At 39.0% G+C, this 15,022-nt stretch overlaps 1 protein-coding gene across 3 annotated transcripts in view; it reads left to right on the top strand.

The window, feature by feature from the left end:
- Positions 1–10,707, top strand: part of TXNRD3 (thioredoxin reductase 3) — a 67,647-nt gene extending 56,940 nt beyond the window's left edge. For all 3 annotated transcript variants that reach the window (XM_081078040.1, XM_081078038.1, XM_081078039.1), the window contains 2 exons: positions 5,956–6,090; positions 6,292–10,707. In XM_081078040.1, the coding sequence (XP_080934166.1) occupies positions 5,956–6,090; positions 6,292–6,354 (198 nt within the window). In that variant the 3' untranslated portion in view covers positions 6,355–10,707. The remainder of the gene's footprint in view (positions 1–5,955; positions 6,091–6,291) is intronic.
- Positions 10,708–15,022: the final 4,315 nt, after the last annotated feature.

Here is a 15,022-nt window from a genome sequence, read left to right as displayed (position 1 = left end):
TACATTTTCTAATTCCTCATGATTCAGCCTAGGAGGCTATATGTTTCTAAGAACTTGTCCATTTCTCCTACGTTATTGAATTTGGTGGCATATATTCCTTCGTAGTATTCTTGGATGATCCTTTGTATTTCTGTGGCATCCTTGATAACTTCTCCTCTTTCATTTCTGATTTTGTTTATTTTTGCCTGTTCTCTTTTTATCTTAGTGAGTCTAGCCAAGGGTTTGTCAATTTTATTAATCTCTTCAAAGTTTCAGTTCTTTCTTCCATTAATTTTTTCTATTGTCGTTTTATTCTCTATATCATTTAGTTCTGTTCTGATTTTTATTTCCTTCCTTCTGCTTAATTTGGGTTTCATTTATTCTTCTTTTTCTAGTTCTTTAAGGTGTACGTGAGGTTATTTGTCTGGGATTTTTCTTATTTCTGCAGATAGGCCTGTAATGATATAAATTTCCCTCTTATAACTGCTTTTGCTTCCTCCCAAAAATTTTGGTAGGATGTAGTTTCATTCTCATTTGTTTCTAGGTATTTTTTGATCTCTCCTCTTATTTCTTCTTTGACCAAGTCGTTCTTTAAAAGTATGTTGTACTGTTGGTGGGAATGCAGACTGGTGCAGCCGCTATGGAAGGCAGTGTGGAGGTTCCTCAAGAAATTACGAATAGAATTACCATATGATCCAGCAATCACTCTCCTGGGTATCTACCCCAAAAATATAAAAGCATTTCTCTATAGAGACACGTGTACGCCAATGTTCATTGCAGCTTTGTTTACGGTGGCCAAGACATGGAAACAACCAAAATGTCCTTCGATAGATGAATGGATAAAGAAGTTGTGGTACATATACACAATGGAATACTATTCGGCGTTAAGGAAAGATGATATAGGAGCATTTGTGACAACATGGATGGATCTCGAGAGAATAATGCTAAGTGAAATAAGTCAGACAGAAAAAGCAGAGAACCCTATGATTTCACTGATATGTGGTATATAAACCAAAAAGAACAAGACAAACAAATGAGAAACAAAAACTCATAGACACAGACAATAATTTAGTGGTTACCAGAGGGTAAGGGGGTGGGGCGTGGGTGATGAGGGTAAAGGGGATCAAATATATGGTGATGGAAGGAGAACTGACTCTGGGTGGTGAACACACAATGGGATTTATAGACGATGTAATACAGAATTGTACACCTGAAATCTATGTAAATTTACTAACAATTGTCACCCCAATAAAATTAATTAAAAAAAAAAAGTATGTTGTTTAATCTTTAAGTATTTGTAGTTTTTCCTGATTTCTTTTTGCAGTTGATACCCAATTTCAAAGCCTTGTGATCAGAGAATAGGGTAGATATAATTTCAATCTTCTTAAATTTGCCGAAGCTAGTTTTGTGTTTCATATATCGTCTATGCTTGAAAATGTTCCATGTACATTAGAAAAGAATATATAGTCTGATGTTCTAGGAAAAAATGCTCTATAAATATCAATTATGTCCTTTTCATCTAATGTGTCATTTAGAGCTGATTTTTCTTTATTTTCTGTTTGGATGATCTAGACATAGCTGTTAATGATGTGTTTAGGTCCCCTACTTTACTTGTGTTTTGGTCAATTTCTCTCTTTAGTTCTGTTAGCAGTTTCTTGGTATATTTTGGTGCTCTCTGATTGGGGCATACATATTGATGACTGTTATGTCTTCTTGGGTATAGTCCCCTTTATCATTATGAAATGTCCATCTTTGTGTCATGTTATCTTTTTTATTTTGAAGTCTGTTTCATCTGATATCAGTATGGCTGTACCTGTGTTTCTCTGGATACCATTTGCTTGGAGTGTCAATTTCCACCCTTTCACTTTGAGTCTATATTTGTCCTTGTAGCTGTTTCCTGGAAGCAACAGATGGTTGCATTTAGTTTTCTGATCCAATGTGCTACTCTGTTCCTTTTTATTGGTGTTCCTTTTTAGGGTGATTATAGATATATGAGGATTTCCTACCATTTTGTCTTTGGTTTTCTGATAAGACTGTATCTGCATTGTTTCTTTGCCTGTTTGTTGCTGTCTGTTATTTCAGTATGGTAGTATTCTATGATTTTTCCCTCTGTTTCTTCTTTTATTATGTTATATATTTTAGTTCTAGATTTTTGTTTTTGAGTGGTTACCATTGAGATTATGTAAAAGAAAATTTCTTATTTAGAGTATTCCATTTCTTCCGTATCCTTACTTTGTCCATTCCCATATTTTGGTTCAGGTCTTTACTCTCCCTCCTTATGTTTTTGTTGTCACAAACTATCCCTATTTATGCTGTCCTAATAGCCTCCTTCAGTATTTCTTGTAGTGCAGGACATGTGTTAGAAAATTCCCTCAGCTTCTGTATGTCTGGAAAGGTCTCTATTCCTCCTTTATGTCTAAAGACTATGTTTGCTGGATATATTATTCTTGGCTCATAATTTCTCTCTTTCAATAGTTTGAATAATTGAGTCCACTCCCTCCTGGCTTGTATAGTTTCTGCTGAGAAATCTGATGATAACCTAATGGGCTTTCCTTTGTAGGTTACCGTCTTCTTTTCCCTGGCTGCTTTGAGGATTCTTTCTTTGTTGTTAATTTTGGACGGCTTCAATGCAATGTGCCTTGGAGAAGGCCTGTTGGTGTTGAGGTAATTAGGTGTTCTATTTGCTTCTTGGATTCGAGGATCTAGTTCTTTCCACAAATTTGGATAGTTCTTGTCGACTGTTGTTTGAATATACTCTCTCCCTTCTCCCTTTCTTCTCCTTCTGTATGCCCATTATTCTTATATTGCTCTTTCTGATGGAGTCAGAAAGTTCTTGTAGAGTTCTGTCATTTCTTTTTATTCTCAAGTGTCTCTCCTCTTCCATCTGTATCATTTCCAGATTTCTGTTTTCTATGTCATTGATTCTTTCCTCCATCTGGCTAGCTCTATTACCTAAGCTGGCTATTTCATTCTTCATTTCTTTTATTGAGTTCTTAATCTCCATAAATTCTATTTGGTTCTTTTTTAAAAATCATTCTGTTCGGTAAAATGTTTATTTTGTTCTTTGATTGTGTTTCTGAATTCTTTAAACTGCCTGTCTGTGTTTTCTTACCTCTCGTTGAGTTTTTTAAGAACTGTAATCATTGACTTCTCTGTCATTTAAGTCACATATTTTCATGTCTTTAAGTTCATTTTTTGGAGACTTTTCATTTTCTTTCTGAGCTGGGTTGTTACCTTAGTTATTCATGGCAATTAATGGGTTATTATTTCTCTTCCTAGACATCCACAGGAGTGGCTTCTGCAACAGACCGATAGAAAGAGGTCTTTCTTTTGTTTTTCTGTAGATGTTGGTTTAATGTTTTATTTTCTTTGTGACACTGTAGTGCTATATTTTCTCTGCACTATTCCAGCTTCTCACACAATGGGGGGATTCCCTGGAAGGCGGGCTTCTTCTCTGTTAACAGTTCGCCTGGGTCACAGGGCACCACCTTCGTGGTGGGATGTGGAGAACTTTGAAGTTCCTAAGGTCTTTCTGCACCAGATTCAGAGCCTGTGTGTTTCAGAGGCTCTGTTTACTTCTGCAGGTATTCCTCCATATAGGTGGGGACGGCAGGGTGGGTTGTGAGAGGTGGCCCAGAGCAATGGCGGGTACCATCACAGCGAGTCCTGCACTCAAGGCTCTCTCCCATTCGCTGGAACTAGATGGGCTACGAGTCCATTGTTGCAGGCCACAATTCTCAGAACTGTAAATATTCTGTTCTTTTGATCTGACACTGCTACCCTTCCGCTTCTGGCAGTGGGAGGGTGGGGAGAGACCTGCTAGACTCAGTGCCTAAGCTTTCCATTCTCTGCTGGGCAGTGAGGGCTTAAACTGTCGTTTTCAGCCTTCTTCCCTCAGTCTTTGCTCTGAGGTCTCTGCCGTGAGCATTGGGTTCAGCCATGTTATATGCTGATCCCTCAGGCGGTACTGTGGGCCATAAGCGGAGCACTACCAGTCCAAGTTCTTTCCTCTCCCCTGGGTGCTGTAGTTCCAGAATGCAGGGACCTTAGAGCTCTGAGCTCCGGTCTGCATCTTTACTTGCACTTCCCGCATCCCACATCTCCGCACTTCCCGCTTCCCCGCTCACCCTATTTGCCCACCTTTTTGTGATTTCAGTTGCGCACCTCTTAGTAGTCTTGCCTGTCTGCTGCACAGGGACTCCTTTGTGGAATTATAGTTGTTCAATTTGTTGTAAATTCCAGGGGAGATTTCAAGAGGCTTACCTCATGCTGCCATTTTTATGATGTAATCCTAGGTTCCTCCCTTTTTAATAGTTTATAATCTGTCTGGGGAGATAAAACACAAAATTAGTTAAATATGAACAGCAACAGCTACATTTATATAAAGTTTACAGAGTAACCTAAGGTTACTGTCATGAAGTTGTGTGTGCCTTTCCAAAGGGAGCAGCCAGAATGTTGGGAGATACAAGGCACATGTGATGAGCAGACTACTAAAATAGGAAGCAATATTTGCAGTGTTATTTCCAAGGTACCCTGTATTTAGGCTGTCCTTTTGTCAGTGTTTTTTTTTTTTAAATCAGACTCTAATCTTCGTTTTGATCTTCAATAGTAAATGTACAATAGATGGAATGTAAAAATGGCAGCATAGGTCTCGGGCTGGGAGAAATTTTTGCATCCCACAATGCATGCACTATAGCCCCCTAAAGTGAGCGGGAATGGGGTTTGATATAGCAGTTGCGGAAACCAAGATTTGCAGCTTTCATATTATTTCTAACCTCTTGACAGAGGTGGCTGTCAGGCATGAGGCAGAATTTCTAGGTCTGTTTACTCCTCTTTGGACCCCATCTCTGTCCCTCCATTTGCCCTCACCTGTCCCCACGATCCCCGTTTGCCCACTGTCTTCAGTAGAGCTTGTCCCTGTCTTCTGCTTTTGTCCAAATATCTGTTTCCAGGGGATTATCCTAGTACTAATATATTTTACTGTAGCTGTGTGGTAAAGATTGTGAGTGAAGTTTTTCTGCTCATAGAACCTGCCTTCATTTTCATTTTTAAATGGGGGTTTTCATCAGATGGCCCTACTATGTCTCAGTTGTCTGCCTTTTCCCAGTTTGCTATATATGCAGTGCACCACCTCAGGGATTCCAAGACAGTCTTCTTCTGTGGTGCCCTGGGAACTTCACTTTTCACCCACAGCCCCCATGGCCTGTGACGACCCGGAGCTCTCCATTTGAGCACCCACTAGTAGATGTGTGAGTTGGCTGCATTGAACCATTGTTCTTTCTCTAGAATGTGAATAGGCAAAAATTTCTCCCAGCCTGAGACCTCTGTTGCCCTTTTACGTTCTATCTGTTGTACATTTCCTGTTGAAGATCAAAACGAAGACTAGAGTCTGATTTAAAAAAAAAACACAGAGAAAAGGACAGCCTAAATGCAGTGTACCTTGGAATATTGCTTCCTATCTCAGTAGTCTGCTCATCACATGTGCCTGTACCTCCCAACATTCTGTCCTGGGGAAAAGCCTCCCCACCAGCCACTTCTTGATCTCCACTTAGTTATGTTAGGAGCTGGGCAGTTTGCTTCCTAGGCCAAGAATCACTGCAATTCCAGTGAAACCTGCTGCCTTAGAATTATTCCAATGTTGGATTTTAATTCAGATTTGTATGTTATGTTTTGCACTATCTCAGCATAATTCGGAAATTTCCATCATACATACTAAATGGAAATGCCCTCCTTTATGCAGTGGGTAAAATTGCTTGTTTCTAGTAAAGTTGAGATTATGCTGAATATGCGTTTGTTGGCTTATTTAACAGATTCTTACTGTTACTCAGTTTCATAGTAATGTTTTCTGCTGAGTTCAAAGTTAGTTCTTTTTCTGTAGGAGATGCTGTCGTTTTGAATTGTGAATTTGAAAGGAATAGATTCCTATTGAGACCATTAACCTACCTGGCTTCTCTTTGTTTTGTTTCTGTGTTAAAGAATCGGGTGATAGGATTTCATATTCTTGGACCGAATGCCGGTGAGGTTACCCAAGGATTTGCAGTTGCAATGAAATGTGGGCTCACGAAGCAGCTACTTGATGACACTATTGGAATTCACCCCACATGTGGTGAGGTACAGAAACGGGAGGTTTTTTAAAATTGACTTCAGTTGGTATAGTTTGAAAAACTATTATAAAACACATTGTCAGAAAGTTTTGTATTGTAACTATGTTGTATATTTTAAAGGACAATAGATGCAATATTCAGAATATGTTTCCTTAAAGCAATGTTGAACATAAACATAAATTTGTTTTGTTTTCTTTCTTTCCAACAGGTATTCACCACTTTGGAAATCACAAAGTCATTGGGACTAGACATCTCCCAGAAAGGCTGCTGAGGCTAGACATGCTGCTGTCTAATCTCCCTTATCTATTCCTATTTCTTTCAAAGATAAGAATGCTCTCGGATAGTGAGTCTGTGCTCAGGACACCTGTTCTGTTGCATAGGGCCCAGTGCAGGGCTTTCTTCACAAACACATGAGCACATAGACAAGGAGACAGGTGGCAGCGGGCATCTACTCAGCAGTCCCAGCTGACTGGGAGAGGCAGTTACACTGCTTACTTGACATCTTAGCTCAGAACCCCATGTGAGGTGAGCTAAGATTGACACTCTTCCAACTCAGAACTGAGCTTCCCTCTGAAAGACCTTTTAATTGCACAACTAATCTAACTTAACTTTTCTGGTTGCTAATGTTTTTATCCCCTTGCTTCCTTGTTTCTATGAAAATAATTTCTCAGTTATAAAACTAAAGTAGCAGTTTTCCAGTGTGTGGACATGGGATTCACATGTGGTCACTGGTGAGTGGTATCAGTGGAAATGCCCTCGAGTGGGGTGCATTAGTAGAAAGGTGCAAACACTGAATAGAGTTTAGTTAGCTGTTTTCTCCTTTGAGTACCTTTTTACCCACCATCAGAAATCTGCCTCGTGCTTCACCTTCTGGTTTTCTGATGGTACCCACCTTGGAGTCATTCTCCTCTTAGTATCTTTAGACTGAGCAGAATATCTCATGTCAGAGAGAGCTTGATTTTTTTTTTCATGTTGATCTTAAGAATAATATTAAAAAGTTTTCAATACTGTATTATGTGAACTCTAATTTAAAACTTTAAAATGATGCAGTCCACAAACTATTTTAAAGTCAAGTTCAGTAAATAGGTGATTCAGTAAATAGGAGATTCCATTTGAATTTACACATCTGTCAGCATCTAACAGGCCCTTGGAGTGAGAGGCCTATCTAATGTTCTTGGAAAATTATTTTCTTGAGAAACACAGCACACAGTCCAACTCAAGGCTTTTTTAGATAGCACTTGCTCTCTTGACGAGTACCCTAGCCATTAGCCCACTGCCATAAGATTGGATAGTTCTATAGTCAGAATTTCTAAGCATATTTTTTAAGAGAAAAATTTGAAGCCAGTAAACAATTAGGGAACTCCATCTGTATACGGAAACTTGCTACTCTCTCTGAAGGCAGGAAGTGGAGGGGGGATGGGGACCCAAAGATAATTGACATAGGATCCCATTATTGAGTTGCTGTTTTACTGGGTTATTGTACTTTTACTGAGAAAAGTACAAATGTAACTGGCAAAAAAGTAAAGCAGGAGTAGCAATTGCTACAACTGAGGTAGAAACAATGCAGTGCGAAACAGGAAAATGTTATTAATTTCTATTGTATGTGGGGAAGTGTGGGATAATGGAACAGAGTTTAATGGAAGCAGCGATATTTGAGCTGAATCATGAAGGCTGAATAGGATTTCAAAGATATGGAGAAGGCTCTGAATAATACTTTCAACAAATTCAACTAAAATACTAGATAAAATAATTTAAAGTTTTTTGTTCCTGTATTGCTGAGCACCACATACACATATACACACACAGGTCTGACAAGTTCGCGAACTCATCTTAGAAAAAGTGCTACATACCTCATTGCTGAATATCACTACAGTCACCTTTGAAGTACTCCCCCTTGGGAACCTATGACCAATGCCAGCACCTAGTCCATCTTTCAAAGCTATTTTGGAACTCTTTTTCTGGAATGGCCATCAAAGCTGTCATCGTATTATTCTTGATGTCCTGAATGCCATCAAAATATTTTCCTTTCAATATTTCCTTTATCTTTGGGTAAAGAAAAGTCATTGGGGGTTAGATCAGGTGAGTAGGGAGGGAGTTCCAATACAGTTATTTGTTTACTGGTTAAAAACTCCCTCACAGACAGTGCTGTGTGAGCTGTGCATTGTCATGATGCAGGAGCCAAAAATGTTCAGGTCGTTTTCGTCTTTTTCACACAGCCTTTTCAGCACTTCCAAATAATAAACTTCCAGTTGTACAAATTCATAACGAATAATCCCTCTGATATCAAAAAAGGTTAGCAACATCATTTTGACTCTTGATTTGGACTGATGGAACTTTTTTGGTCATGGAGAATTGGCTGATTTCCATTGTACACTTTGACGCTTTATTCCAGGGTCATATTGGTACACCTATGTTTCATCACCAGTGATAACATGGCCTGAAACATCGTCTTGCCTCTCCAAAAGTTTTTGGTAAACTTCGACTCTCCTTTACTTTTGTTCATCGGTGAGCTCCTTCGTGACCATTTTTGCACACATCTTTCTCATGCCAAGATTTTTCAGTTAAGATTTTCCTATTACTCTGTCGTTGTTTCCTTGGTCTGCTATGCTTCTCACAGTCAGCCAATGATTTAGATGCACAATTTGATGAATTTTTTCAATGTTTTCATCAGTTCTGTTCGTTAACGAGCTGCCCTGACTTCTCTTCATCAGTGACGTGTTCTCCCCTCAGAAAAACTCTTAATCCATTTGTGCACTGCCATTTCCTTCATGGCATTATCCCCATAAACTTGGACTAACATGTCCTTGATTGCATTTCCACTCTTGGCCAAGTTTTAGAAATTTAGTGTTTGTTTCTCTAATTCAAGCTCATTTGTCTCACGACGACAAACAGAAACACACAAGACACTGCTACACGTTGACATGAACACAGCTGTGCGACACTGATATACCAAGGTTCTGAAACCTTACTGAGCTGTTTGTACAGTGCTGCCAATGTAAGTGCACAGTGGCAAGTTCGCGAACTTAATTGGCAGACCTCATACACAACGAAGGGTTTCCAAAGGTACGCCAAAGGAAGTGAAACCAGGAACCCTGGAAGTCTTGAGTTCTGCTTTGCACTGAGCATAGGACAGTAAACTTAAAGCCCAGTCCTGCCTCAGGTGAGTTTCTAATAAGATCTTTGTGTAAATCTGGGACCCCAGTGGACTATACCCCCAGTGGATTGGTCAGTGAAAAGCACTCTGCCTTAAAGCAACAGCAAAGAAACTTGCCAGTCTTTTCACTGGCATGAATGGAATAAAATAATCCACTAGAAGAATTTGTAACCACTGTGCAAGTTACAGACCACTGGAAAGACTAGTTATCTCTCCTTAGCAAGGGAGGGAGAAGACTTAGATATAAAACTGTCTGTAACTTGCTCCTTCACACCCTTCTCTCCCTGCCCGCCACTTAATCTCTTTCTCTCCTCTCCTGGGGTAAAGACTGGCCCTACATTATATCATGGTGAGAGATCAGTTTTTCCTAGAAGATAAGCCTTGTATGCATCTAATAGCATACAGATGCATGTAGATCTGCAAGGAAAATATCCTCCATTACAGCAGAGATTGTTTTTTTAATTGCGGTTGGTTTTGTTTTTTTAGATTTTTTTTTTTATTGGGGAAGGGGTACAAGACGTTATTGGGGAACAGTGTGTACTTCCAAGACTTTTTTCCAAGTCAAGTTGTTGTCCTTTCAGTCTTAGTTGTGGAGGGCGCGGCGCAGCTCAGCTCCAGGTCCGGTTGCCGTTGCTAGTTGCAGGGGGTGCAGCCCACCATCCCTTGTGGGAGTCGAACCGGCAACCTTGTCGAGAGGATGCGCTCCAACCAACTGAGCCATCCAGGAGCTCAGTGGCAGCTCAGCTCAAGGTGCCGTGTTCAATCTTAGTTGCAGGGGACGGAGCCCACCATCGCTTGCGGGATTCGAGGAGTCAAACCGGCAACCTTGTGGTTGAGAGCCCACTGGCCCATGTGGGAATCGAACCAGCAGCCTTTGGCATTAGGAGCATGGAGCTCCAACCGCCTGAGCCACCTGGCCGGCCCCAGCAGAGATTTTAATATACCTCACTAACTTATTAGATCAAACACAAAAACAATAAAAATAACAAATTTGAATAGCGCAATTAACAAGCTTGATTTAACGAACTTAAATAGACTAACATGAATACTTACTCATTTCACGCAGTGGAATATTTATAAAATTTGCCATGTGCTAGCTCAACAAATTTCAAAAGACTGATATCTTTTGGGACAAAAGATATTTTAGCTGTGGGACTGACACTAAGTACCCAGAGACCTTAAAATTTATGCAGTATGGTGGAAAGTGGAGTATGGGGGTATTATGAGGTAAGTGAGGAGTTAATGGAGATCAAGCTGTAAAGATCCAAATTAGAGCCAAGAACCTGTCACAAGAAGGGATTTATGAAAGATCCTACACTTTCAAGAATAACAGATTTGGGAATGCTTGGTCCCTTGACTTACTAGATATATGAGAAAATAAATAACTTTTATTATTCTTCATTTATTACGTGTAGACAGTATTTTCTGTTTCACAGACTTATAATAATTGAATAAATGTATTAAATTTCCAGTGTTGGTGTAGATAGTCTTGGCTTCCATGCTTCCATGATGATGAATTGGGGCCTTATTTAAGGAAGTTCTTATAGACACAACAGTATAGCCAATAGACAGATAAGAAAACTATTGACAAATCAGTGCTTTGGCATACTTCCCTGTGATAGCCAGCCTAAAAGTTGACCCTCAAACTGGATTCTCCAGCTATGAGTAGTCACATCCTTGTGCTCGCCCTCCTATAATTTACTAAAGTTGGTCTGTGTGACCAGTAGCATGCAGCAGAAGTGATGGTTTCTCACTTCTAATACTAGATCATGAAAGGACCGCAGCTTAAGTGTTGGTCACTCGCATGCACATTCTCTCTTGGATCACTTGTTCTGAGAGAAGGCAGCTGCCATATCATGAAGATTCTCAGGAAGGCCATGGAGAGGCCCAGATGGTGAGGAACTGAAGTCTCCAGTCAACAACAAGAAACAGGTCTCCCAGCATCCATGTGAATGAACTCAGAAGTGAATACTTCCTCAGGCAAGCCTAGCTAGCAGCTCGACTGCGATTTCTTGAAAGACTGGGCCAGAACAATCCAGTTAGGCCACTCCCAGAGTCCTGATCATGAGAAACCGAGATAATACTTACTTTTCAAGTTACTAAATTTTGGAGTAATTTGTTACACAGCAAGAGATAACTAATATGTTCACCAAGGAAAATTAAAATTAGTACAAATTTCATCAGATGACAAGTGTCTTGGGGGACTTTTTTCCTAGGGCAAATTACAGATTTGAGATTTTAACAGAAAGGGATTGGAGCTTCAGTTTTAGCACTGAACTTCCCTCATAATCACAGACAAGGAAACCCCAAGCAGGGAAGCTCACGGTGCGTTAGTGGGGAGCCTCTGAAGTCTGTAGTCTTGGGCTTTGGTTGGGCTGAGTCCCTGCTGAACTTTCTTGGAGCATCCATGATTGTCAAAATTCACAAAAGATTACTTGAGAAACCATTCAAACTTAGCAAGGGAGAGCAATACTTGAAAGAGTCTCATCACAAATGGGAGTGAAGGAAGGGTATTTAGAGTATTTAGTATTAGTATATTAGTATTAGTAGTATATTAGTATATATTTAGTATATTAGTATTTAGAGTATGGTATTTATTAGTATTAGTATTTAGAGTTAGTCAAAGAATGGTTGTATGGCAGAGGTTAGTAAGTGGTCTGGGCAGCAATTGGTCAGAATCTGTAAACTAGTTGCTGGAACAGCAAATTTGGTATATATGAGACCATATTGAGAATGTGTTATGGTCGTCTTCTCTTGGAACATATTGGTCTAAATGAGCTAGTGTTAAAATAGTTAAAGCTTTGATAATGTCTTGTATGATGCACTTTAGTACACTTTGTATGTATTTGAGTAATAACACAGTTTTTCAAGTTTTCATTTGTTTTATTTCCCAGTGGAGAACCATCAAGTGTTCTCCATTTCAGGGAGTCCCATGACCATTAGGTAGTTTGGTGATTTGCTGGAAGAACTCACATGACTCAACACAAAGTCATACTCATGCCTATGGTTTATTACTATAAAGGGTAAAGTGTAGGGACAGGAAAAATATATAGGCAAACGTTAGGTCACATGCAGGTCTCCAAGTCTTATGTCTCTGTAAGAGTCATACAGATATACTTTTCAACTGTGAATCGCAAAGACACATGTGATATGTCTGCACCCAGGGAAGTCCACTCAAGTCTTGGAGTTCAGAGTTCTTAATGGGGACTAGTGATTTCTATGATGTGGACCAGAAATCAGACACCAAGTGCACATCATAAATCTTCATGTTTAAAAACTTACGGCCTGGAGCATCCTGAGCTGTTGCTTCAGGCATATGTAATAATATCATTAATCAGTAATTATGTGAGTCTTCCATGAATTTAGTTCTCAGGGCTTAGCCAGAGATCAGTGCCTTGGCTGCAGAGATAAGTAAAACTGAGTAAAATAGACCTACTTTATTAACTCTTCACAATGCCAAAAAATATTTCATTGGATATGATCAACAGCAGATTAGACACTATAGAAGAAAAAAGTGATGAATTAAAGACATGATAGAAACTATCCAAAGTGAAGGACAAAAAAGAGACTGGAAAATAATAAATGAACTTAGATTCAGTAAACTCTGGAACAATACCAAATAGTTTAACATGTATAATGAGACTCCCAGAAAGAGAAAGGAGGCAACAGGCAGAACAATATTTGGAGAATAATTTTATAAATTTGATAAAAACTATAAGCCCACAGATCAAAACCGTATAATTATAAAACCTCACATTAAAAGCCTGTTTATTTCAGTTCTTTTTACTCAGTACATCATGTCTGGCCTCCAACAAAAAGTTACAAGCCATATTAGAAAACAAAGTTTAAAGAGACAACACACATCACAATCAGACTCAGATATGGCAGAGATGTTGGAATTACTACACCAGAAATTTAAAACAACTAATATGCTAAGGGCTCTAATGGAAAAAGTGGACAATACCAAGAACAAATAGGTAAAATAAGCAAAAAGATAAAACTAAGAAACTGAAGGAAGTAGTAGGAATCAAAAACACTAACTTAAATGAGGAATGCCTTTGATGGACTCATCAGTAGTATGGGCATGGCCAAGGAAAGAATCGGCGAGGCTGAAGATGGGTTGATAAAAACATCCCAAACTGAAATACAAAGAGAAAAAAATAATGCAAAAAAAAATTTAAAAATCCAAGAACCGTAGGACAATTTCAAAACATACAACATGTAATTTAATACCAGAAAGAAAAATGAGAATGAAGCAGAAGAAACAAAGTAATAATGTATGTGAACTTTCCAAAATAATTACTGACACCAAACTACAGATCCAGGAAGCTCTGAGAACATCAAAGATGGTAAATACCTTGTAGGCAAAATACCTAGGCATATATTCAAACTAGGAAATCAAAGACGAGAAAAATCTTGAAAGAAGTCAGAGGGGAGGAAAACCCTTATCTATAGAGGAGCAAGGATAAGAATTACAGCAGACTTTTTTTTTTTTTTTTTTTTTTTTTTTTTGTCAAAAACCATAAAGCAAGAAGTGAGTGAAGTGAAATGGTTTACGGAAAACCCACAAACCTAAAATTCTGTATCAAAATTATCCTTCAAATATGAAGGAGAAATAAAGAATTCTTAGTGTAAATCGATATAGTGTTATTTGAAAGTTAAAAATCTGTTTTGGAAACTTAGGGCAACCACTAAATTTCAAACAGAAGTATAACTGATATGTGAAAAGAGCTAAGATGGAATCATAAAATGTCAAAACCAGAGAAAACAGGAAAAGGGGGAAATGCAAGAAAAAAATGCTACAAATGGTAGGTATTAATCCAAGTATATCAGTAATGACTGAAAATGTGAATGGTCTAAATAACACTAATTGTAATAAAATGCCTCCACTTTTTGATGTTTACTGATGGCTACTCAGCCTCACCCCTCTGTCTTTCCAGAGCTTCTACCTACAGCTAGAAAACTGATAAGAAAGCCCAGGTGTTCTCTTTGTTGCCAGTGGGAAGTTCAAACTGAAAGTCCTAACCTACTGGTGGAAATCCTCACCCTAATCCACAGTCTAACCACCATAAAAACCCCAATTTCCATCTCCTTTCATTGCTTTCTCAAGCCATTTTTGGACCAGCTTTGGAAGTCCGCCTTGCTTTCCCAGAAAACCTCAGTATGTGAGTAATAAAGCTTTATATCCCCTCTTGGGCTGTGTGCAAGGTCATCAGTCCCAACAACCAGGATGAGTGAGGGTCCATCCTGTCTCTCTGAGGTAGCCACAATAATTGGTGCAGGAAGCAGCGTGCCTAGACAGTGACTACCACCATCGGGAGTTCTTTTCTTTTGGCTTGCTAACCGGTTATGTTAACCTGTTGGTAAGCATGTACGTTGAGTTTCTCCTTGCTGGTAAGCTTGCACTTTGAGCTATGCTACTTTGTGCTGCATTTGCATAGTTTTCCTAGCCTCTGTTAAAGATTTAACTGACTACATCAGAATTTTTGATAATTGGCATCTAGGGGCAGGAGTATGGGATTGGGACTCTACTTAAAGTGGCCGTGGGTCAAGTGTCTTCACCTGGATCTATGTATCACATGGTTTCTAGTGACAGACATGCCATACTTGAACTGTTCCTGTCTAGGTAATGTGATTTTCTCTGGCTGCTTTTAAAACTTTGTCTTTAATTTTCAGAATTTTGATAATAATGCATTTAGATGTGGATTTCTTTGGGTTTAACCTGTCTGGGGTTCACAGATTTAAATTTTATTTTTATTTTATTTTCAGTTACAGTTGACATTAA

Source organism: Rhinolophus hipposideros (assembly GCF_964194185.1).
Source record: "Rhinolophus hipposideros genome assembly, chromosome: 17".
Lineage (NCBI taxonomy): Eukaryota > Metazoa > Chordata > Mammalia > Chiroptera > Rhinolophidae > Rhinolophus > Rhinolophus hipposideros.
Note: the sequence above shows the minus strand (reverse complement) of the source record. Positions and strands in the feature narration are given on the sequence as shown.